Raw genomic sequence first — 24,449 nt, 5'->3', positions numbered from 1 at the left:
GCAGGCGCACAGAGGCGCCTGCGCTCAAGAGCGCGCACTTTCCCCAACCTGGCGCGCGCCTCCCGTTCTCCCCTGTCTAACCCCTGTGACACGTCACAGAGCCTCACGTCTTCCCCGCTGCACCTGTCCTCCTTGACCAATAGCCTTGCGCTTTTCATAGCTCTCTCCTTAACCACTTACTTCTCCCTCACCCAGCCTCACTCCTCAGCGCCCCGTTGTCAGAATTCTTCTTTCTCTGAATCTTCCCCCACGGGAATACCTCCCCTTTTCACTGGGGGGTGAAAAAAAAACAGGACTTTGGGGGATCCCAATATTGAAGAGCTCCCAAAAAACGAGTATGAGAAGTTGTTGTACAGGAACACAGGAGAGTGTTCAGCTGAGTCCTGAAAGTCAAGAGGGCAGTCACGTGCTGACCCGAGGCCTGAAGAGGAAGGAACTTTTGGGGTTTCTGGCCGGTTGGTTGTTTAATGTGAACATCTTTGAGTTTTGATAGGAAACAATTGTGAAGGTGAAGGCACAGAAGAAGGAATCAAGGATACAAGGAATTTCTTGAGGAGGTGGGAGAGAATCACCTTGGCTGGTGGACCTCTTCCACTGTATCCCAAGAGCAGTAGATGCTCCTGGGGTTGACTGGGAGCAGAGGGGCAGGATGTTAAAAGAATTCCTCTCCATTCAGTCAACAAAGACCCAGTGAATGTTCACTATGTGCTGGTCACAAGACAGATGTGTATAATGGCTTTGTGGAGCTCTAGACTGGTGAAGGGGGCACACAAAATCTAGTAAACCAAGGAAAAAATAAAATAATTAAAAATCGTGGGAAGTGCTTTGAAGGAAACAAAGAGCTAAACTTGAGAATAATATGGGAAACTACACTTTAGATAACATGGCCAGGTAAGGCCTCTCTGAGGAGGTGACATGTAAGTTGAGACCCAAAGGATGAGAAGGAGCTAGCCATGGGAAGTGACTTTGAACATGCTATTTTATCAGCAAATGTTGGGGGATGAGAGAGGGAAGAAAGATTCCAGGACAAGAGTCCCGAGATAGGAAAGAATAAGGGTTTATTTCAAGAAGCGAAAGAATTGGGTATTTACCAGAAAGAAAAACACTAATGCAAAAAGATATATGCACCCCTATGTTTATTGCAACATTATTTACAATAGTCAAGATATGGAAGCAACCTAAGTGTCTATCCACAGATGAATAAAGAAGATGTAGGGTATATGCAATGAAATGTTACTCAGCCATAAAAAAGACTGAGATCTTACCATCTTCAACAACATGAATAAAGCTAGGGGGTATTATGTTAAGTGAAATAGTATGACAGAGAAAAACAAATCCATAGGATTTCACTTGTATGTGGAATCTAAAAACAAAACAAGTACGAAAGCAGAAACAGAGTCATAAATACAGAAAACTGGTAGCTGCCAGTGGGGGCGGGGGGATGGGTAAAATAGGTGAAGGGAATTAAGAGGTTAAAAAAATCCCAGTTATGGGCCCAGTTGAGTGTCTGACTTCGGCTCAGAACACGTACAAGCCCAGCATCGGGCTCACTGCTGTCAGGCTTGCTGCTATCAGCATAGAGCCCACTTCGAATCCTCTGTCCTCCTTTCTCTCTGCTCCTCCCTTGCTCATTCTCTCTCTCTCTCTCTCTCTCTCTCTCTCTCTCTCTCTCCCAAAAATAAACATTTAAACAAATTCCAGATATGAAATAAGTCACAGAGATGAAAAGTACAACATATTAATCAATAATATTGTGGGGCGCCTGGTGGCTCAGTCAGTTAAAGCACCCAACTCTTGAATTTGGCTCAGGTCATGATCTCACAGTTAGTGAGTTCAAGCCCCACATCAGGCTCTGTACTGACAGCATGGAACCTGCTTGGGATTCTCTCTCTGCTTCGCGCTCTCTCTCTCTCTCTCTCTCAAAATAAATAAACTTAAAAAAAATATATTGTAACTTTGTATGGTGACAGATGGTGACTGCACTTACCATGGTAAGCATCGAGTAACGTGTAGAGTTGTGAAATCACTATGTTGTACACTTGAAACTAATATAACAGCATATGTCAACTATACTTCAATTTTTAAAAACAGGGGTGTCTTGGTGGCTCAGTCCTGAGTGTCTGACTGTTGATTTTGGCTCAGGTCATGATCTCACAGTAAGTTTGAGCCCCACGTCAGGCTCTGCACTGACAGTCAGATCCTGCTTGGGATTCTCTATCCCTCTCCCTCTGCCCCTCTCCCCTGCTCATGCATGTGCTCTCTCTCTCTCTCTCTCTCTCTCTCTCTCTCTCTGTCTCTCTCACTCTCTCTCTAATAAAAAATATTAAAAAAATTTTTTAAAGAATCCAAAGAAGGGGCACCTGGGTGGTTCTGGCTCATTCAGTTGAGCGTTCCACTCTTGATTTAAGCTCAGGTCATGATCCCAGGGTCATGGGATTGAGCCCCATGTTGGGCTCCAAACCAGGTATGGAACCTGCTTAAGATTCTCTCCCTCCATCTCTCTGCCCCTCCCCTGCTCGCTCTCTCTCTCTCTCTCTCTCTCTCTCTCTCAAAATAAATAAACATTTAAAAAAAGAATCCAAAGAAAACCAGTGTGACATTAAAATTAATCTGAATTAAAGAGATAAGATAGGCAGAGACTAAATTGTGCAAGGACTTCTAGATGAAGTATGTATTTTATTCTAAGTATAGTTGGAACCATTGGAGGATAATAAGCAGGGGAGGGCTAACTGGCTCACATTTAAGAAGCTGACATTGACTGCTATATAGAGATGGATCAGAGAGGGGTAAATGTGAAAAAAGAAGATCTATTAGCAGACTAATAGTCTCCAAATACTAATAATTTTTATTTTGTAAATAAATTTAGTTTTGTTTTTATATAAAATGGAAGATTTCCCTCATCAATCTCCCATATGAAGGATTTTATAAGCCAAAATAAAGATGCTTCCTGCATTCAAATCAGTAGTTTATGTGTAGCATTACAATGGTGTAATGCTTCTACACATACATTAGGACAAGTGGCATCATACATTAAAAGGAGATAAGAGAGGGGCACCTGAGTGGCTCAGTGGGTTGAGTGTCTGACTCTTGATTTTGGCTCAGGTCATGATCTCACCATTTGAGAGATCTCTCTCTCTCTCTCTCGCTCTCTCAAAATAAATAAATAAATATTTAAAAAGGAAGAAGAACAAAAGAAAAAGGGGCCAGTGGAACATGGAGGATCTAGTGAAGTTGGTAATTCTTCATTTTTTAAATTTTATTAATTAATTTTAAATTAAAAGGTGATATATGATTACATTCTTTTCTATAAAAATTAGCCTGCTGGGGCGCCTGGGTGGCTCAGTCGGTTGAGCGTCCGACTTCGGCTCAGGTCATGATCTCGCTGTCGTGAGTTCGAGCCCTGCGTCGGGCTCTGTGCTGACAGCTCGGAGCCTGGAGCCTGCTTCAGATTCTGTGTCTCCCTCTCTCTCTGACCCTCCTCCATTCATGCTCTGTCTCTCTCTGTCTCAAAAATAAATAAACATTAAAAAAAAATTTAAAAAAATTAGCCTGCTAAAGTTCCTTATATGACCACCTTGCATCCCAATCCTTTCCACCCTCTCTAAAATTTAATTTCCTTCCAGATATTTTTTAATTTTTTTTAACATTTATTTATTTTTGAGAGAGAGAGTTGGGGGGGGGGCGGCACAGAGAGGGAGACACAGAATCTGAAGCAGGCTCCAGGCTCCGAGCTGTCAGCACAGAGCCCGACGCTGGGCTCGAACCCACAGACCATGAGATCATGACCTGAGCCGAAGTCAGACGCCTAGCCAACTGAGCCACCCAGGTGCTCCTCCAGATATTTTTTTAAGTTTATTTTTATTTATTCTGAGCAAGCAGGGAAGGGCAGAGAAAGAGCAGACAGAATCCCAAGCAGGTTCTGTGCTGCCAGAGCAGAGCCCGAGGCGGGGCTCTAAATCACAAACCATTAGATCATGATCTGAGCCAAAGTCAAGAGCCAGACACTCAACCGACTGAGCTACCTAGGCACCTCACCTTCCAGATATTTTTTAATGCTTTCACATACATATATGTATTTCCTTGGAAAATATGTCATTCTGGCTGGTGTGGATTTTCTTTTTTTTTTTTTTAAACTTAACTGACAGCATTCTTATGTTTTATTTTGCTGTTTCCTTTTTTTCACTCAACAGTTGTTTTTTTATTCTATATATGTTGCTCTATATATATCCAGTTCATTTCCTTTTATTAGCTGTTCTATCATATGATACAGTTGACAGGTATTTGTTTCCTTTTTGTTGTTGTTGTTCTTATGAATGTTCTGTGAATATTCTTGTACATTTAAGAGCAAAAATTTTAATAGCACCAACGTACCTCTGTGTGATTTTTCTTCAAAATTATCTGCCAGCCTGGGAATAGCAGAGGAGAGAGCTGATAGTTGGATTCAATAAAGGATTAAGATTTTTCCAGGTCATGGAATGCATATCATCAGCACAAAGAAAATAATGATATTGTCAAGAAAAAGGTTCAGGTGATAGGCCAGGAAATCTGTATAGTGAAGGATTTATAGAGACAAAGAAGCTGTTAGGAAAGAAGAGGAGACAAATGAGTAAAAGAAAAATGTAATGAGAAAACTCAGTGAGAGGTTAAAGGATAAGAAGTTGCAGCAGTGAAAATTATTTATTTATTTATTTATTTATTTATTTATTTATTTATTTATTTATTTTTAGAGAAACAGAGAGCACACGCGAGCAGGGTAGGGGACACAGAGAGAGGGAGAGAGAGTCTCAAGCTGGCTCCATACTTAGCAGGCAGCCCATTGTGGAGCTCAGTCCCACAACTCTGGGGTCATGACCTGACCCAAGATCAAGAATCAGACACTCACTGACTGAGCCACCCAGGCACCTGGAAATTTTTTTAATTTAAAGTTTTAGGGTAAGAATTGTTCTGAGTGATGACCAAATGCAGGGGGTGACTGTGGAAGAAAGTGGCTAAAGTAAAGGAGAGGTTAAAATCCCTGGGGTGGAGGCCTGCAAAGAATTGAGGGCCTACATTTTAGGCGTCATCTATACAGACATGGAGGTTACCTAGGATGATGCTTGGATTTGGAATGAAGAGGCATATTCTATGTCTGAAGCCAAAGTCTACGATAAACAGAGAGTGTCCATGAGTGTGGAAGTAGTGTGAACATATAGCACGAGCCATGAAGGAGCAGCAGGTAGAGGGGTAATGGATTGAAGGTAGTCTTGGAAAGCAAGTGGTTGAAAACTCAACTGTCAGTCTTAACACACACAGGGTATAGAATGATGACAAGCACCCTCCCAGAGAAGGAAAGCTACAGGGGAAATAATATTCAAAGAGGAAGGCCAAGTTTCAGTTAGGACAGAAAGTAGAAGGAACTTTCTGGGAACAGGCTGAGGGTATGGACAAGTTTATCTAACTTGGAACCCATTGAGATTGCAGGGTTCCATAAGGCCCTTCACAGCGCTCCACCCCCTGCTCCTTGGTCTCAAGTCCCCAGGGCTGCTTAGCTGCTTTCCACTGCCAGCGCTTGCCAGCAACTTGCATCCTAAACCCTCGGGCTGAAGCCTCAGCAATCTCCATTGTTCTACCAAAGCTCCCTCTCCCTCTCTATGTTTCATCTTCCTCTGTACTGCTTCCACCCCTCAGGATCCCCATGCTTGCCCTTAGAGGCTCCACATTGAAGTTCAGACATTTGAGGCACCTCTGTGGCTCAATTGGTTAAGCATCTGACTGTTGATTTCGGCTCAGGTCATAATCTCACAGTTCTGCCATGACAGCACTGGGCCTGCTTGAGATTCTGTCTCTCCCTCTCTCTCTGTCTCTGCTCCTCCCCCACTGGTGTGTATGCGCTCTCTCACTCATTCTCTCTCTCAAAATAAACATTTAAAAAATAATAAAAGAAAACAAAACAAAATAGAAATAAAAACATTCATGCCACTCTCACAATTGTATTCCACAAAAAAAATTTACTCATTGGTTTTATGGACAATGCAAAGAACTATGGGGCACCCGGGTGACTCAGTCAGTTAAGCAACCAACTCCTGATTTCAGCTCGGGTCATGATCTCATGGTTCATGAGTTCAAGCCCTCAAGCCCGCGTTGTGCTCCATGCTGACAGTGTGGAACCTGCTTGGGATTCTCTCTCTCCCTCTCTCTCTGCCCCTCCTCCACTGACATATGTGCACTCTCTCACACACACTCTCTCTCTTTCTCTTTCTCTCTCAAAATAAATAGTTTAATTTAAAAAAAAAAAGAAAATACAAGGAACTAGAACTTGGCCCTTGCCCTCAAGGATATTATAGTTGGGGGAGGGGTGTAATACATATTTGCAATTTAATTTTTTTTTTTAAGTTTTATTTATTTTTGAGACAGAGAGAGACAGAGCATGAACAGGGGAGGGTGAGAGAGAGAGGGAGACACAGAATCCGAAACAGGCTCCAGGCTCTGAGCTGTCAGCACAGAGCCTGACGCAGGGCTCGAACTCACAGACTGCGAGATCACAACCTGAGCTGAAGTCGGACGCTTAACAGACTGAGCCACCCAGGTGCCCCTACATATTTGCAATTTAAAAAAAACAACGCAATGGGGCGCCTGGGTGGCGCAGTCGGTTAAGCGTCCGACTTCAGCCAGGTCACGATCTCGCGGTCCATGAGTTCGAGCCCCGCGTGGGGCTCTGGGCTGATGGCTCAGAGCCTGGAGCCTGTTTCTGATTCTGTGTCTCCCTCTCTCTCTGCCCCTCCCCCGTTCATGCTCTGTCTCTCTCTGTCCCAAAAAAATAAATAAACGTTAAAAAAGAAAAAAACAAAAACGCAAAAGAATGAAGTTGGACTCCTATCCCACACCATATGGAAAGTTAACTCAAAATGGATCATAGACCTAAATGTAAAAGCTAAACTATAAAACTCTTAGAAAATACAACATTAAAGTAAATTTTCATGATCTTGTGTTCAATAAAACCTTCTCAAATACAGTATCAAAAACATGGATAACAAAAGAAAAACAAATTGGACTGCATAAAAATTTAAAATTTTGTGTTACAAAATACCATCAAGAGGGGCGCCTGGGTGGCTCAGTCGGTTAAGCGTCCCACTTCAGCTCAGGTCGTGATCTCACAGTCTGTGAGTTTGAGCCCCGCGTCGGGCTCTGTGCTGACAGCTCAGAGCCTGGAGCCTGTTTCGGATTCTGTGTCTCCCTCTCTCTCTCACCCTCCCCTGTTCATGCTCTGTCTCTGTCTCAAAAATAAATAAACGTTAAAAAAAAGTATTAAAAAAAATATATATATATATATAAAATACCATCAAGAAAGTAAAGGGGCACCTGGGTGGCTCAATCAGTTAAGCCTCTGACTCTTGATTTCAGCTTCGGTCATGATCTCATGATTCGTGAATTAGAGCCCTGCTTAGGCTTCACACTATCAGCATGGAGCCTGCTTGGGATTCTCTCTCTCCCTCTCTCTCTCTCTGCCCCTCCCCAACAGCCACGCTCACACACACACACTCTGTCTCTGAAAACAAAAAATAAACTTTAAAAAAAAACGAAGAGGGGCACCTGGGTGGCTCTGTTGGTTAAGCGTTCGGCTCAGGTCATGATCTCCCAGTTTGTGAGTTTGAGCCCCACATTGAGCTTCTCTCTCAAGCTTGCTTGGGATACTCTCTCTCTCCCCCTCTCTCTCTATCTCTCTCTGTCTCTCTCTGTCTCTCTCTGTCTCTGTCTCTGCCTCTCCCCCATTTGTGCTTTCTATCAAAATAACTTTTTTTTAAGTTTATTTGAGAGAGAGAGAGAGAAAGAGAGGGATAAAAGCAGAAAGAGAGGGAGAGAGAGACTCCCAAGCAGACTCCAAACCATCAGTGCAGAGTCTGATGCGGGGCTTGAACTCATGAACCACCATGAGATCATGACCTGAGACAAAACCAAGAGTCAGATGCTTAACCAACTGAAGTGCCCCAATAAATAAACTTTAAAAAAGAAAAAAGAAAAAAGAAAGTAAAAAGATACAGAATGGGAGAAATTATTTGCAAATCAAATATCAGATAAGGGATTTGTACCTAGAATATATAAAGAACTCTACAACTCCATAAAAAATAAACACTGAATTAAAAATGGGCAAAGGATTTGAATGGACATTTCTCCAAAGAAGGTATACAAATGGTCAATAAGCTAATGAAAAGATGATCATCAACAGTCATTAGGGAAATATAAACAATATACATACACGTACACACACACACACACACACACACACACACACATGCAATGAGATATCACTTCTCATATCCACTAGATGCCTTATAACCAAGCAGACATATAATACAAATTGTTAGCAAGGATGTGGAAAAACTTGATCCCTCGTACATTACTGATGGAAACGTAAAATGGTACAGTTGTTCTGGAAAAGTCTGGTTGGCTGTTCTTTGGAATGAAAACAGAATTACCATATAACCCACTAATTCAATTCCTAGGTCAAAATTAAAACATATGTCCACACAAAAACTTGTACATGAATGTTCATCACTGCATTATTCATAATAGCCAAAAACTGGAAACAACCTAAATATTCATTAACTGATGAATAGATAAATAAAATGTGGCATATTCAGAAAATGGATTGTTGGGGCGCCTGGGTGGCACAGTCGGTTAAGCGTCCGACTTCAGCCAGGTCACGATCTCGCGGTCTGTGAGTTCGAGCCCCGCATCAGGCTCTGGCCTGATGGCTCGGAGCCTGGAGCCTGTTTCCGATTCTGTGTCTCCCTCTCTCTCTGCCCCTCCCCTGTTCATGCTCTGTCTCTCTCTGTCCCAAAAATAAATAAAAAACGTTGAAAAAAAATTAAAAAAAAAAATAAAATGGATTGTTATTCAGCAATAAAAAGGAATGAAATACTGATAAGTGCTACAATATGGATGACCCTGGAAAACATGCTAAATGAAAAAGTCAATCACAAGAGGCTACATATTATATGATTACAGTTCCATTTTTATGAAGTGTCCAGCCACCCACTCCCATGGACGATTCCTGGACTTTATCACTGGAATCATTTTAATTCTGAAATTTTTAACTTATGCCATTCTGTGTTCTCACCATCCTATTCTTTCAGTTTTCAGTTATTACTTCTAATAAACTGTCATTTTACCCCAATGAGACCTCCAGGCTTTATCTTCTTTCTTTATAGTCTGTCAACCCTCTCCTCTCTATACTTCTATCTAGCTCAGACCCTATGGTCTATCACTTTAATTGTTCTCTTACCAATATCAACTCCCTTGCTCAAACGTCCTTCTATCCTGTTCATCTAGAAAGACTCCAATCCTGTAATTGTTCATTTATTCCATGCCTGCATCCAAATTATTGACTACTCTTGAAGAAAATCATGCAAAGGGCTTATTAGTACCACCAAATATGGTATCCAACCTCTGTTATGCTCAACTAGGCTTGCCATCTCCAGAACTGCTATTTATAACTATATTAGTTTCCTGGGGCTACCATGGCAACAATAACAACAACAACCACAACCACCACCACCACAACAACAACAACAATAACAACATAAACACAAACCAGGTGGTTTAAAACAATGGAAATGTATTGTTTCACAGTTCTGGAGGCTAGAAGTCCAAAATCAAGGTGTTGGCAGGACATGCTCTATCTGAAGGCTCTAGGGGAGGATCTCTCCTTGGTTTTTCCTAGCTTCTGGCAATTGCCTGCAATCCTTGATGTTTCTTAGTTTACAGTTGCATAACTCCAATCTCTTCATCTGTCATCACATGATCTTCTCCCTATCTGTCAGTCTCTGTGTCTCTTCTCTTCTAAGAACTCCAGTCATATTGGGCCCAGCCTAATGACCTCACCTTCTGCAAAGACCCTTTTGCCAAATTAGGTCATAGTCACAAGTATGAGGGTTAGGGCTTTAACATACCTTTTTGAACGATACAATTAAACCCATAATAGGAACCTTTTCTACATTCTACATTCTTCAAACCTTGACTCTGACCTCTCTGAACAGATGGCCTGATCTCCTATTTCACAGAGAAAATAGAAATTAGAAGCCATCAGGGGCACCTGGGTGGCTCAGTCAGTTGAGCGTCCGACTTTGGCTCAGGTCATGATCTCGTAGTCTGTGAGTTTGAGCCCCACATCGGACTCTGTGCTGACAGCCCAGAGCCTAGAGCCTGCTTCGGATTCTGTCTCTCTCTCTGCCCCTCCCCCGCTTGTGCGCGCGCGCGCGCGCGCGCGCTCTCTCTCTCTCTCTCAAAAATAAATAAACATTTAAAAATTAAAAAAAAAAAAAGAAATTAGAAGCCATCAGAATGAAACTTGACTTCCCACCACACAACCAACAAACCTGCTTTTATCCTGTGCATGTATCCTTTCTTCCTTGTATCATTTCATGAAAGAATTCTGCTTTTCCTATTTAAAGTTAATGTCTTAAGAGTTCTTAAAACCTGACATGTCCAAAACTGACCTCATCATCTTCCTCTCAAAATCTGTTCCTCCTTCTGTGTTCTTTTTTGTTGTTATATGGCACACCTTCTACCCAGTTGACCAAGCAAAAAAAACCATAGGATTCATCCTTGACTTTGCTTCTCCCTTACTCTCTCCATCCCAACACTTCCCAAGTCCTGCCTCACAGAGCAGAACCAAAGCTTCCTTGGGTTTGTATATTACATGTTTATTAATGAAGCCCACACTTACATTTTCATTGAAGCATCCACACTATATTCAGTTGATTCAACTCAGTTCAGAGCTACCTGTAACACTATCTCTTTCCCATCTGAAGTTGTGAAATCACATTTTTTTTTTTTTACATCCTGTACTTGTATGCTGGGTTTCATGCATTCTGATGGGTAATTTTATATGTTTACATTATATATATATATTTTTTTTTTTATTTTTTTCAATGTTTTTTATTTATTTTTGGGACAGAGAGAGACAGAGCATGAACGGGGGAGTGGCAGAGAGAGAGGGAAACACAGAATCGGAAACAGGCTCCAGGCTCTGAGCCATCAGCCCAGAGCCTGACGCGGGGCTCGAACTCACGGACCGCGAGATTGTGACCTGGCTGAAGTCGGACGCTTAACCGACTGCGCCACCCAGGCGCCCCTACATTATATATATTAATAAATACACAAATATTAAATAATTTTAATTCTCATTTTATTTCATCTCCTTTGATTCAGCCTATTATGTTATCATCCTAGCATCCTTCAGGATCTTTATTTTCTCTTTCATTCTTGCATGGAACTTGAGGACATGGTCATGGAAAGATAAGAGAATCCAGATAAAGTGCTAAGCACAGTAGCTGGCACATAATAAGCCCTTGATAAACATTTACAGTTGTGGTTGTTATTATTATCCCAACGCTCAGCACAGCATCTGGGTCATAGTAGACCCTCAATAAATATTTACTCATTAAGGAATGAATGAATGGATCAAAGGTTGATGGAATGAATAAATAACCCCTCTCCCAAATCCCAAGCCCATTAAATTTGATATTATTATCCCTCTTTTACAGACAGAGAGATCAAGGCTTAGAGAGGGTCAGCCGGCAAGTGTTAGAACTGGAACTGAAACCCAGATCCACTCGACTCCCAAGCGTGTGTGACTAAGTCTTTCTTACTCTGTTTCCTTATGTGTGTATACAGATCCAAAGAACTAGTTGTGGAATCAAAATGAAGTCTGAGAGCCTTCCCAAAGTTGTGTGTTCCAAGCCCTAGAAAAGCAGATTCTCCTGCTTATGGGCCTGGGACATAGAGAGGTGGAAAGGACTAAGAGGCAGCATCAGAGCACTAGGAGCCTCACCTCTTTCCACCCCTATGGGCCTCTCATCTTTCCTGCCCTAACCTATATGCTTAGCTATTTCTCCCCAGAAACTAACATGCCGTGTGCCTCCAAGGAGAAGCTTTTAGGAACAGGAAGGTAAGCTCTAGGCAGGTAATTTGACTACTTGCCAGGACTAGAGTCAGTGGAATTGGGGGGTCAGAGAAGTAGCAAGAATGGTACAAAGAATACTGAGACATGCAGGAGGCCTGCAGTCACCTCTCTGGGTTTCAGCTTCCTCATCTATAAAAATGGAGAGTAATAGTCCTTGCCCTGCTTGCTTCACAGGACTGTTGGAGGCACAATAATGATAGCAGTTAATATTTATCGAGTGCTACCTCTGTGGGGCCATTGTGTTGAGTGTCCTTCATATCCTCCCCAGTTAGCCTTATGAAATAGGCATATTGTCTACCCCTTCCCCCTCTCCCACCCTCCCCCCCCCCCAACAAATGAGGAAACCAAGGTTCATGGAATTAAGTTACTTGCCCAAGGCCTCTAACTCTAAGTGACAGATCTGAAATTTGAAACTGGGCTGCCTTTTGAGCCCTTCAGAGCCGTGAGCATGTTTGTGAACCTCAGCTGAGAGCCTGTTTGTGAACCCTGAAGAATGATACAAACCTTGTGCCCTTCTGCACAGAAGTGTCCTATACAAGTATGCAACTTGTTCTGACTGGCACTGGAGGTGGATGCCTGGTGAAGATAATTGTCCAAGGAGGCAGCTGATGGGATGGCTAGCATGGAAGGGCTTGTACCCCACACTGATCTGATTGGATCCCCATAGTCTGGGGAGGAAAGGGGGAAGGTACACAGTCTGAGTGGCTCTTTTGTGAAAGCAAGTTCTAGAGCAGGTTGAGGTGGGAAAGGAAGCTCCTAGGTACCAAGCCAGACCACAACAGTCGATTCAGTGCCCGGGCCTTCAGCAGGAAGAACACAGAGGCTGAGATGACAGGAAGCTCTCTGACAGGGCTCAGGCAGGGTGCCACTCCAGTCTGTCAGACTTTCCAAGAAAGTAGGGACACACAGCCCAGAAAACCAGTGCGTGTAGGAGCCAGCCCCACCTGTGACCCCTCCGTCCTCTGCCTCTCTGCCCTTGGGTTTACAGCCACCCTGCTTCTACACTGCTCTCCCTGTGTCCACAACCTACGGGTTGGCCTCCCCGGCACTGCCTCCAGGCTCACTCTCCTCTTTCACACCAGAACTCTGTCTGCTGTGGCAGCTCCTTTGTTTACTGCCAGAGCTCGAAGGCCTGCCACCAGCCAAACACAACGAAGCCTGCCAGGGAGGGCTAGGTTCCAGGTTCAGACTGGCCCCTCAGGGACAGGTAATGGCCTCCAAGCCAGGGAGGCAGCTCAAAGGTAGGCTGCCCCCTGCACCAGGCTCTTGTTTCAGGTCCTGACAACACAGGTTTTGGGCCTAGAGGGAAGGGACACAAGATCTGCCCATAGCTGGGCAGGAATCCTTACTGTTGAAACAGCTTTGGCTAGGAGCCCTGGGAATCAAAGACCCAGCTGGAGAGAGTTGGGGAAAATGTTGGGGCCCCCTGGGTGGGAAGGGGAGGCCTAGACTCCCTTCTCTTAGTCTTCCCTCTCTTTGGCCAGGCAGAGCCTGGTCCTAAGCCCTTAGAAAGAGGACTTAGGTGCCCAAATTCCCCTACCAGAGGGCTGTGTTCCCCTCCCAAGCATTCATGCCTCGTGCCCCCAACTAAGAATTCTAGTGGATACAGAGAAGTGGGCATTTACTCTGGGCCAAGCCCCAAGCAGGAAACGTCAGGATGTGTCTGGCATTGGTCTGCCTAAGGTTAGTGGGAAGGTTGCTTATCAAATGTATAATTATGTACTTGTATAATATAAAATGTAAAGGGGAAGGACTCCAGCTCTGTTTCTGGAGCTGGGGTGATGGGTAGTAAGTGATGGATGAGCGGGGAGGAGTGATAAAGGTGCTAAGCTGAAGGGTAGTGGAGCTACAGAAGATCATTCAAGAAACAGTGGTCAGTGGCAAAAAGAAGATGCCTCAACAGGGGAGGAGATCTCTGGCAGCCCAGGTTCCCCACGGAAAGGTAGAGGGCCCTCTAAATGGTGGCCAGTGGATTCTGTGAGTATATGGGGAGGGGGGCAGGGAGTGAATGAGGTGGGGATGATTTTAGAGGAAATGAAACCCCCAATTTCCCTCCCATGTAGGGTTCCATTTAGGAGACAATAAGCTTGATTGAGGAATGTCAAAAAGAAAACCTAAGTCTGTTGCCAGACCCCGGAGAAGCAGATGGAGATCCAGACCAAAAGGCCTTTGGAAGGAACGGGAGTGGGGTGAGGTAGCATTGGCCCTACTCAGCTTGTACTGTCTGTCCTGATTTGCTTCAGGCAACCCACCTCCCCTCCGTGGGTCAGTCATGCTTTGAGGAGGTCACTGGGTCCCCTGGAGTAAACAAGAAATTTGCCACCGTTTTAGTAACAGTTTTGCTTTTTATCTCATCAATGTACATTTTAATCTAACAGTCTAACAGCCTCACACTCCTCACCCCTGCCCGAGCCCTCTCCCGTCTTGCCCACCCCTGCCCAATCAGCATCTCATCTGCCCCAGGGGCAGAAAGTCACCAGGCACAATGGTGATTCAAGGTGGGGATGGCAGGTGTGGCTTTCCCAAGAGGAGCCCTCCCTGGAGAGTCCAGAAGCCAACAAGGCCCAAGTAAGGAGAAGTTGTGGGCTGGGTCTCAGGGGAAAACAACATCTCCTGGGTCTCAGTCCCATTCAGTCTGTCTCCCTGGGTCTGTCCCGGCAGTCAGAGCAGCAGAAGGGCAGAAATCCTCAGACAAGGGGACTTGTGGCTAGAAAGGAATCTCTAACCCAGTCCCACTCAGAGAGTAAGAGCAAGGCTGTTGGAATCCCCTTTCGTGCAGGCTGTGTAGACGTCCTGGCTGTATTTTCCCGACTTCTCTGATTCTGGGAGTGCAGGGAGGGGCTCTTGTGACCAGCATCCTGGATGTGCCAGCCAGGAAGACAGAAGGCTAGTGCTGCTACCTGCAGCCACAAGACTCCACAACCATGTCCTCATACTGCTTATAGACCACGTTGTTGGCAGAGTCAATGAAGAGGATGCTGATGGGACTCAGTCGTGTGGGCACACAGCAGGTCGGTGGCGTGGACTCAGGGTCCATGGAGTTCATCAGGGTCTGGATGACGGCATGGTTCGTGGGCTCCAGATGGGAGCGCAAGGGGAACTCACATAGCCCTTCACAGTGGAAGGCCTCATACTCAAGGGGCGCGATGATCCAGTCATCCCAGCCCATGTCCTTGAAGTTGACATGCAGTGCCTTCCGACTGCAGCGGGCCTTGGGGTTCTTGCTGGGCCGTTTGCCCTGGCCGGTGGCCAGTGGGGCCCGCCTTTTTCGCCGCTGGCTGAACAGGTACTCATACACAGTCTTATCATCCTGGCCGGATCGGGCCTTAATCTCGTTAAAGAACAGGTCCCGTTTCTTGGTGCGGCCAAATACCAGGAACAGGGCCTTCTCGTGGACCTGCCTGGCAGCCCGGTCAAAGCCCAGGCCACGGAGGTCCATGGCCCGGCCCCGTTCCCAGGCCTCCAGCTCCAGGCACAGCTGGGCTGAGTTCTTAAAGTTTCGGAAGAGCTTCCAGATGTCGAACACCTCCCAGCCAGATCCGTCCAGGCCTGGCACGGAGCGCACATCCAGCAAGGCTGCCGGCTGCCGGCCGCTGGGGCAGCTGGACAGCTTCAGCTGGGCAGCCCGCCTGATGCCGGGGGCCACTGGCTTGGCCGCGTCTGAGGGCTTCTTCCGCAAGATCCGCAGCTCGGCCCCTAGCAGCCCATCCTTCTCCAGGGCACTAATGTCAAACACGTACCTCTGCTTTCTGACCACAGGACCTCGGTCATCTAGAGAGAACACCCAGAAGTCATTCCCTGCAACCTCACCAAGGGAGCCAGTCACCTCGAGGCCTCAGGGAAGGGCCACAGCTCTCTCCCCTCTGGAGATAGCTTTCTTTGACCTCTCCCCGACTCTGACAGAGGCCAAGACCCAAACCACGAGAGGCTTTTTCAAAATAAGGGAGCTTCTGAAACAGCCTACCAAAATAAACAAGGGTTGTTCATCTGTAACTGTGGCTGTGGTGATTTGAAAGATTCTGGGTGTTTGTGTCAAAGACAATGCGTATCAGAGATGCCTCTAGCTGTCCTTCTCCCATCTATTATTTTATATGATATCTCATTGGAGAGATAGGTGGGGTGGGTATTATAATTAGCCCTATTTTCCAGAGGAGGAAACTGAGGCTCAGAGAAATTAGGTGACTTGCCCAAGATCACCCAGCTAGGAAAAAGCAGAGCTGTAACTCTAGAACTTTTTTTTTTTTTAATGCTTATTTTTATTTTTGAGAGACAGAGAGACAGAGCATGAGCAGGGGAGGGCAGAGAAAGAGGGAAACACAGAATCTAAAGCAGGCTCCAGGCTCCAGGCTCCAAGCTGTCAGCACAGAGCCTGGTGTGGGCTTGAACTCATGAACTGTGAGATCATGACCTGAGCTGAAGTCGGATGCTTAACCGACTGAGCCACCTGGGTGCCCCTAGTCTAGAACTTTTTATACTCAATCCTGAACTGCTTCCACTATACCTTAAAGAAGATCTTGGTGTTCTCATTTTACAGATGAGGCACAGAGAGGGAAAAGTGACTTGTGTAAATTTGCAGGTAGTTAATGATAAAGTTACAATCCAATTTCCCTTGCTTCCTAGTCTAATGATTTTGGTGTGTACATGTCTTACCATGCTGGGTATATGAGCATGTGTGTAAGTGACAGTTTGTGCATGTGTGTGTGTATATGATTGGGTTTATATGTGAATATGAAAGGTAAAGTATACGTGAGTGACATGTGCACGTGTGATTGTGCTTGCGTATATATGTGTATCTGTAAGAAGGTTCCGTGTGTACATGTAAGAAGGTGTGTGTTCACATGCATACATGTGTGTGTGATTCAGCGTATATGTATAAACACACGGCTGTGTATGTACGAGAAACTCTGCCGTGTGTCTGAATCAGCATACTCTCTTTCCTAAATACCAATTTGCCATTGGGAAGCATTCATACATTGCTCTAGAAGGTGACTAATTAGGCCTTTAAACTCCCATCTCCCCCTCTGCAAGTTCCCTTAGAGCTGGGGGGCACAAGGACTTATTTTATGAGCCCCCAAGGGGTCACAGCTTTCCCCGGCTGGGCAGGCGGCCAGGCCACCTCCCCCACCCCAGCCAGACCTGCTGCCTCCTGCTTCCTCCCACCCTGTCATTCCCCCACCGGCCTGGCCGGCTGGCTCTAATGAGGAGCCTCTCCCAATATCTGACCCCTCCCCCACCCTGCCAGCAAAGTCTTAAGACTCACAGAACCAGAGCATATGAACTGCAAGCAACCATGGCAATAAGTAATCCATCTCTCTTTTCACACTTACAGAGAAACTGAGGCCCTGAGAGGGGAAGGGACTTGCTGAGATCACACAGCAAGTGGAGAGGGAAATGCCAAAACAGTAATGCTAACCGAGCATAAGAAGTGAAGGGAACAGATACCCTCCTGGGCTGATGATAAAAATGATGTGTTTAGGACAGGACACAAAGTGTTCATATTTGAATGGCTCTCAGAAATCACCCAGTCTTGGGGTGCCTGAGTGGCTCAGACGGTTAAGCATCCAACTTTCAGTTTCAGCTCAGAGGGTCATGATCTCACGGTTTGTGAGTTCGAGCCCTGCATCAGGCTCTGCACTAGCAGTGCAGAGCCTGCTTGGGATTCTCTCTCTCACCTTTTCTCTCTGCCCCCCCCCCCCAATAAAAAAACATAAAAAAAAAAAAAAAAAAAAGAAAGGAAGAAATCACCCAGTCCAATACCCATATAATTGTGCAGATGGGGAAACTGAGACACCAAAGAGAAAAGGGATTCCCTCAAGGTCACATTGTGAGTTAAGACCCTAAGTCTGTTGCACCCCCCACATCATACATTTAAATGTCGTTCCATGACTCCCAGATGCCTCATTTGCTGTCTTCACCTATCCTGCCTCCTCTGCCCCCTAGCTTGAAGGCAGATTTGCCAAACCACAGGTTTCTAGAGATTAATCTCTCTCTCTGCCATCTGAGAAAACCTACAAACCTCTGGAGCTTGGAAAGTCTGGCTAGCCCACATAGGAACAGAGCATGGCCTGGTAAGAGTCTTAGAGTGTGGTCCCCAACTCTGCCACCAACTGGCAGTTCTTGTCCCCTCTCTGGGCTTCAGTAACCCCCTCTGCACCTTGCAGGGATTGGCTCTGACTTGCCAGCAGCCTCAGACCCAGTACGTGGGGGGTCAGTCCCAGATACTACCCCAGGCCGATGCATGTGCTATCTCCCACGGGTGCAGTGTCAGGGCTCTGAAAGGCCCCTCCACGCATGCAGATGCCCCTCCCTCTCAGCCGTGCCCCTGCCCCCCCACCCCCTCACCTTGCCCTTTGTCAATAAAGCTGGTGATGGTGTTGGCCAGGCCAGCCTCCAACTTCACGCTGCTGTTGCCTCCCTTTCTGTCAGCATCGGACAGCGTCCTGTACAGCGAGAGCATGTACTCGTGGGGTGTGATGGGGGGCGGGCGGAACGGCTCCTTGGGCTCTTGAGGGGGCCCAGTCTCCCTGGCCTTCTTCAGCAGGAAGGGGCTGGGGACAGATCCTGCCTTTGGGGGTGACTTACCCCCAGGAAGCTGTCCTTTTGGGGTCACAGTCCGCGTTGCAGCCTGCCTTGTCTGGGAAGGGTGTCCTGGCTTGGGTTCAGGGCCACCCGATCTGGGGGGCAGCTTTTTGGGTTCATCCTTCTTGGGCTGTGTCAGGCCTGCTGTCTGCCCGGTGCCCCCCTTTGCCCTGGCATTGGTGGCCCCCCCACCATAGCTGTGACCCCCTGGCCTAAAGATGCTCCGGGCCAGAGGGGGCCTCTCCTTGGCTTCTGCTTTGGCCAATCCTGGCCTGGCCCCCTGGGGTCTCTGGCCCAAGTCAGGGGCACCCAACACAGTGCAGATGAATTCCAGGTCCAGCCAAGCCAGGTGCCAAAGCAAGAAAGTGAGGAGTTTGGGGAGTCTCATCCTCTGGCCAGCCGCTGAATGACACCAAAGAGAACGGCGGCAGGAGCGAAGGTGCCTCTGGTTTGGCAGGAAAAACCATGAAAGGAGTGGACCCTCAAAAGCAGCGGCAGCAGCAGTAGCAGCAGAAGGAAAGGCTTTCTCCTCAGTCTGAGACTCTTTAAGTCTGCCGGGTGTGTGTTTGTATCCAATCCCATAGTGGAAATGCTCTCGTATCCAGACGTGCACCGTCTCCAGTCAGCAGCTGAAAATAACTCGTTCTTGAAAGGAGAAAGCCGACCGCCCCCTTTCTCCTGCACAACTGACTGAGGGCTTGAAGGAGGCTTGTATAAGGCTGAGGGATTTTTCCAAGAAGGAAGAATGGCGTAATGCTGCCTGTGTGCTCCAGTTTTTTTTTTTTTTTTTTTTTTAAGTTTTGAATCCTTTCCAGTGAAAATACTTCACACACACACACACACACACACACACACGCCTGCAGGTGCTCAGAAAAATCTTTTACAAACCTGAACTCAGGAATTGGAAACGGAATTCCAACCCAAACCAATTTAATTACTCTCTGATGTCATGCTGTCTAAACTCATTTAAGTGCGATATATTTATGTGAAAAAAATCACCGCTGCCCTTTCGAGGCCATGGCTCACGGGGGCTCTTGGCACAGAGCCCCGCAGCAGGGCTCTAGGCTTAGGGGGCCTCTCAGTCTGTGGAGCAGACTCAGGGGTCTTCACCTCCACCTCACGGGGCAGCCCACCCCACCTTCCTGAGGAGAGATACTGAGGAATGAGCTCAAGATCTTAAGCCCCAGAAGCATGGGGAGTGTGGGTTTTCAGTTAAGTCCTTGGGGTGTTTTAAAGCAGCTTCAACCCCTGCGTCTAGTCTGGGGCCTGATTTGTTGGGGGGGGGGGGCAGCACAGATGGCAGCATTTACCCACAGTTGCTTTTATTTTAATAAACTTGTGGTGACCCAGAGACAGAAAAATATCTGTACCTACTACACCCCTCCCCCCAAGTGCCATTGACAGAGCTCAGATGATTTCTTCAGGCTTCAGCGGGGACTGCTACCCCTGAGCCCACTCCTTCGATGGAAGCAGGTCCAGAGTGTACCTCACTACTACCCCAGCAAAGACAGACTCTGAGTTCTGTTGGAAAGAACTGGGGCAGTCGAGAGGTGGCAGCCTCAGCCTGGGGCAGCAGCGACCCCTGCAGGAGACTGGAAAAATTATTTCCCGCATGATGTTTTTTTGGTAGCTCTGGGAGAAGTCTGAATTCCAGCATGACTCATGGGGGAGAGCTGTTCCCTTCACCTGAAATATCAACTCCCACAGCTGAAGGAGGTCCTCCTCAATCTGAAAGCTTCAGCTGAAAATTCACCTCCTCGGGGAAGCCTTCCCTGATCCCCAGACAGAGCCAACTACCCCTTCCTGTATGTTTCTCTATAACACTTTGTCACACTGTAAGAAGCAGTGTAGAAGTAGTAATCAGGAAAGCTTCTTTTTTTTTTAATCGTTTTGAGAGAGACAGAGAGAGAGAGAGAGACAGAGAGAGAGAGAGACAGAGAGAGAGAGAGAATCCCAAGGAGGCTCCGTGCTGCCGATGTGGAACCTGACGCCTGGCTCAATCTCACAAACCGTGAGACCACTACCTGAGCTGAAATCAAGAGTCAGATGCTTAACAGACTGACCCATCCAGAGGCCCCAGGAAATCCTCCTTCTTAATATGGGATTTTTTGAGCCTGCCTAATGGAGATCTGTTTGCACCGTAAGGTCACCCAGATTGGTTTCCCAGCACCACCTGGCACAGAGTAGAAGCACATGGAGTGTTTGATGAAGGAAAGATGAAACTGGGCTGGGGTGTGCAGGTGCCCGACCAGCCTTTTCATGGTGATGCTCCCAGGTCCTCTATGATCTTCAGAGCACAGCAGCATGACTTGGCCATTTCAAGCTTCATGAAGTGGTCCTGGGTCAGAACACCCAGCAGAGCTCTACCTCCCCATCTCAGAAGGCCAAGGCACCATCACCCTTTTGGGGGAGCTTTCAGGAAGAGCTGGATTCATTACTATCCCTCTAATTACCCAGATTCACAACACTTCGCTCCCCCTTTGACTTGTCCCCATTTAAGCAGTTATCCTTAACACTCCTCCCTCCTCTCCATCCCCCAATTACCTCACTATCTCTGTTCTCCTCGCCGCCTGTCCTACTATAATTACCTGATAACTGGCTTCTAGGTCTCCAGGATATCTCTGTTCCAACTCTTCCCCTCTAAAACTTACCTGTTGAAAAGTGCAAGCTCATGTGCCCTCTCCTCCATGAAGCCTTCCCTCATCCACCAGAAAATACATGCTCCTGAATTGTCATCACACATTTTCTGTGCTCCTTTCTGCTTTGGTGGCTCAGAGGTTACCCAGTTCTGCCTCTGTCCCCTGTCTCGAACACAACTCATTTCTTCTACTCTATTTATGTACTTTTTGCACATTTCTTAAAGTTTATTTATTTATTTTGAGAGAGATAGAGCATGAGTGGGGTGAAGGGCAGAGAGAGAGGGAGAATCCCAAGCAGGCTCCCATGGCCAGCACAGAGCCCAAGACGGGGCTTGAACTCATAAAACTGTGAGATCATGACTTGAGCCAAAATCAAGAGTCAGACACTTAACTGACTGAGCTACCCAGGTGCCCATTTACTTTTTTCCTACTTTTAAAATCACAACTTAATTCCTTACAACTGTAATAACGTATTTAAATTTCTGTCTACCCCATTAGATTATGATTAGATTGTGCCATATTTATCTTTCACTTATTCCCAGTGCTGGGCATAGTGTTCAGTACATAGCAGATTCTCAGTGTGTGTTATATAGATGAATAAATCTCCACTGGCCCTTATATACAAAAGCCATAATTTTCTACTTCCAGGTGTGGTTACTTGTGGACATATCACACCTTCCCTGCTGGACTCTGAGTTCCTTAAAGGGAGGGATTCTATCTTGCTACTTATTAGGCATTTGTAAACTTGATTGAGTGAATAAATGAACGGATGAATGAATCAAACCACTAAGATGTCCCTGTACACAGTTTGATAAAGAGTAAGGGCCCTGGAGGCAAACACACCTGGTTTAGAATTCTGGTTCTGCAAAATAGCTTAGTGTGCTGTGCGATTTTTGGAAGCTTCCAAACCTCTCTGAAACTCTAAATGAGAATCATTACAGTACTTACCTCATAGGGTTTTTGTGGGGATACGATTAAATTAATCATAAAAAGTGATTAGCTTAGCACCTGACAAATAATAATAGCTACTATTAATTGAGCAGGTACTCAAGTAAACTAGACTCTAGGCTTTTTTTTTTTTTTTTTTTTTTTTTTAAGTAGACTTCATGCCCAGTGTGGAGCCCAACACGGGGCTTGAACTCATGACCCCGAGATCAAGACCTGACCTGAGATCAAGAGTTGGTCGCTTAAACAACTGAGCCACCCAGGCACCCTTAGACTCTAGCCTTTGTAGTCCACAGTATTTTTACCTTGTTTATCTTCACAATAATCCTGTGATGAAGGTGCTCCTGGTAGCCACATTTTGCAGATGAAGAAATTGAAATTCAGGAGGGTTAAATTACTTTTTAAGCCTAATTCCTGCTTTGATACATTTTGTACCCAAGAATCCTAACCTGGCCTCTAGAAACACAAGAAATAAAAAGTGTTGGGGGCAATTCTGGTATTCTTGGCTTTCAGTCAAGGTCTCATCCAATGCACTGGGACTTTGGGGACATGGGGGAGTCTCAGAGCAGGGCTGGGACTTTGGGGACATGAAGGAGTCTCAGAGCAGGGGCTATTGTTTGAGGATCAGGGAACTCCAGAAATGGGGTGGGAGCAGGAAAAGGGGACTCTGAGCTTGCTGAGAAGGCTCTCTCCAGGGAGAAACCCAGGGGACCGACCTGGCTCTCACTATAAAGGTGACTAATCACTTCAGTCCCCTCTGGTAATTACAACCAGATGCTGCCGCTGGCAGTGCTTCAGTCCCAACATGTTTAATTATTGGGACGCAGAGTCCCTTGGTCCCTCATGTCCCCCTACCTCCCCCACTCCTGTCAGCAATATTAATGTCAAACTCGAGGTAGAGGATAGGAGCCTTGGGAAGCCACTGGCATGGAAATAATCTGTACAGTCCCTTCTACCATGTAGAGCCTTTAACTTTTATATGTTTCCCCATCCATTATCTCATTGGCACTCCACAAAACATCCTCTTAAAGTTGGCAGGCCAGAGTATGATTATCCCCATTTCACAGATGAGTAAGCAGTGAACTGAGTAATAATAATAATAATAATAATCCTTAGCTTTTTTTTTCAGGCACTAAGCAATTTTCAAAGTGGTTTCACATTCATTCTGCTATCTGAACCTCCCAGCATCTCTCAGAGCCAGTCTAGCACAGCACAATGGCTAACAGCATAGCCTCCAGGACCAGACAACTCAGTTTGTTGTCCTGCCTTTGCCTCTAACCAATTGTGTGACCTTGGGGGAACCTGGGTGGCTCAGTCAGTTAAGCATCTGACTTCAGCTCAGGTCATGATCTCACAGTTCATGAGTTCAAGCCCCGCATCAGGCTCTGTGCTGACAGCTTGGAGCCTGGAGCATGCTTCGGATTCTGTGTCTCCCTCTCTCTCTGTTCCTCCCCCATTCATGCTCTGTCTCTGCCTTTCTCAGATATAAAGCTTAAAAAGTTAAAAAAAAAAAAAAAAAGAAAAGAATAGTGTTTCATGCATAGTAAGTAGTACATAAATGTTACCTATCATCTATAGTTGTTTTTTTTTTAACTTTTTTTAACGTTTATTTATTTTTGAGACAGAGAGAGACAGAGCATGAATGGGGGAGGGTCAGAGAGAGGGAGACCCAGAATCTGAAACAGGCTCCAGGCTCTGAGCTGTCAGCACAGAGCCCGACGCGGGGCTCGAACTCACAGACCGCTAGATCTTGACCTGAGCCAAAGTCGGCCGCTCAACCGACTGAGCCACCCAGGCGCCCCTATCATCTATGGTTTTTTAAAAAATCACTTCTCGGGGCACCTGGCTGGCTGAGTCAGCAGAGCATGTGAGTCTTGATCTTGGGGTTGTGAGTTCAAGCCCCACAATGAGGAGAGCAATTACTTAATCACTTCTCTGAATCTATTTCTTTATGTCTAAAATTAGGATAAAAATACCTTCTTTTAAGAACTAAATTATATTTACATACATATAAGGCACCTTTCTTTCAGTGACCAGCATACAGAAGGAGCTCCAAAAATTATAGTTTAAAAAAAAGGATTCAGTTATTAATATGCTATCTTTGTTCACAAATGAGGACATTGAGTTTCAGAAAAGTTAAGTGACCAACAGTAGGTCACATAGTTAGAAATGATAGAGGCAGGACTCAACCCATACACATGACTGAATCCATAGCGTGTCCCACAACAAGGAAGGATTGATCTTTCCTGGTATCATCACTCTGCATATTAAGGATAGTTGGGAAGAGGGCCCAGAGTCCCTGACCCTCCCCCTGTGTTTCTTCTGATTTGTGGGGCCTACGC

At 45.9% G+C, this 24,449-nt stretch overlaps 1 protein-coding gene across 2 annotated transcripts; it reads right to left on the bottom strand.

Annotated features, from left to right (window-relative positions):
- Positions 1-13,242: 13,242 nt before the first annotated feature.
- Positions 13,243-19,355, bottom strand: GDF5 (growth differentiation factor 5). Of its 2 annotated transcripts, none has more exons than XM_040447228.1 (2): positions 18,527-19,355; positions 13,243-15,715 (listed from the first exon to the last, which is right to left on the bottom strand). In XM_040447228.1, the coding sequence occupies exons 1-2, from the start codon at positions 18,909-18,911 to the stop codon at positions 14,841-14,843; spliced, it is 1,260 nt and encodes a 419-aa protein (XP_040303162.1). In that variant the 5' UTR covers positions 18,912-19,355; the 3' UTR covers positions 13,243-14,840. The 2 variants fall into 2 exon arrangements, with proteins under 2 accessions (XP_040303162.1, XP_040303161.1); XM_040447227.1 differs by having other exon boundaries at positions 13,247-15,715; positions 18,287-19,353.
- Between the last annotated feature and the right edge of the window lie 5,094 nt (positions 19,356-24,449).

Source organism: Herpailurus yagouaroundi, unplaced genomic scaffold (assembly GCF_014898765.1).
Source record: "Herpailurus yagouaroundi ecotype Mexico unplaced genomic scaffold, PumYag 196, whole genome shotgun sequence".
NCBI lineage: Eukaryota > Metazoa > Chordata > Mammalia > Carnivora > Felidae > Herpailurus > Herpailurus yagouaroundi.
Note: the sequence above shows the minus strand (reverse complement) of the source record. Positions and strands in the feature narration are given on the sequence as shown.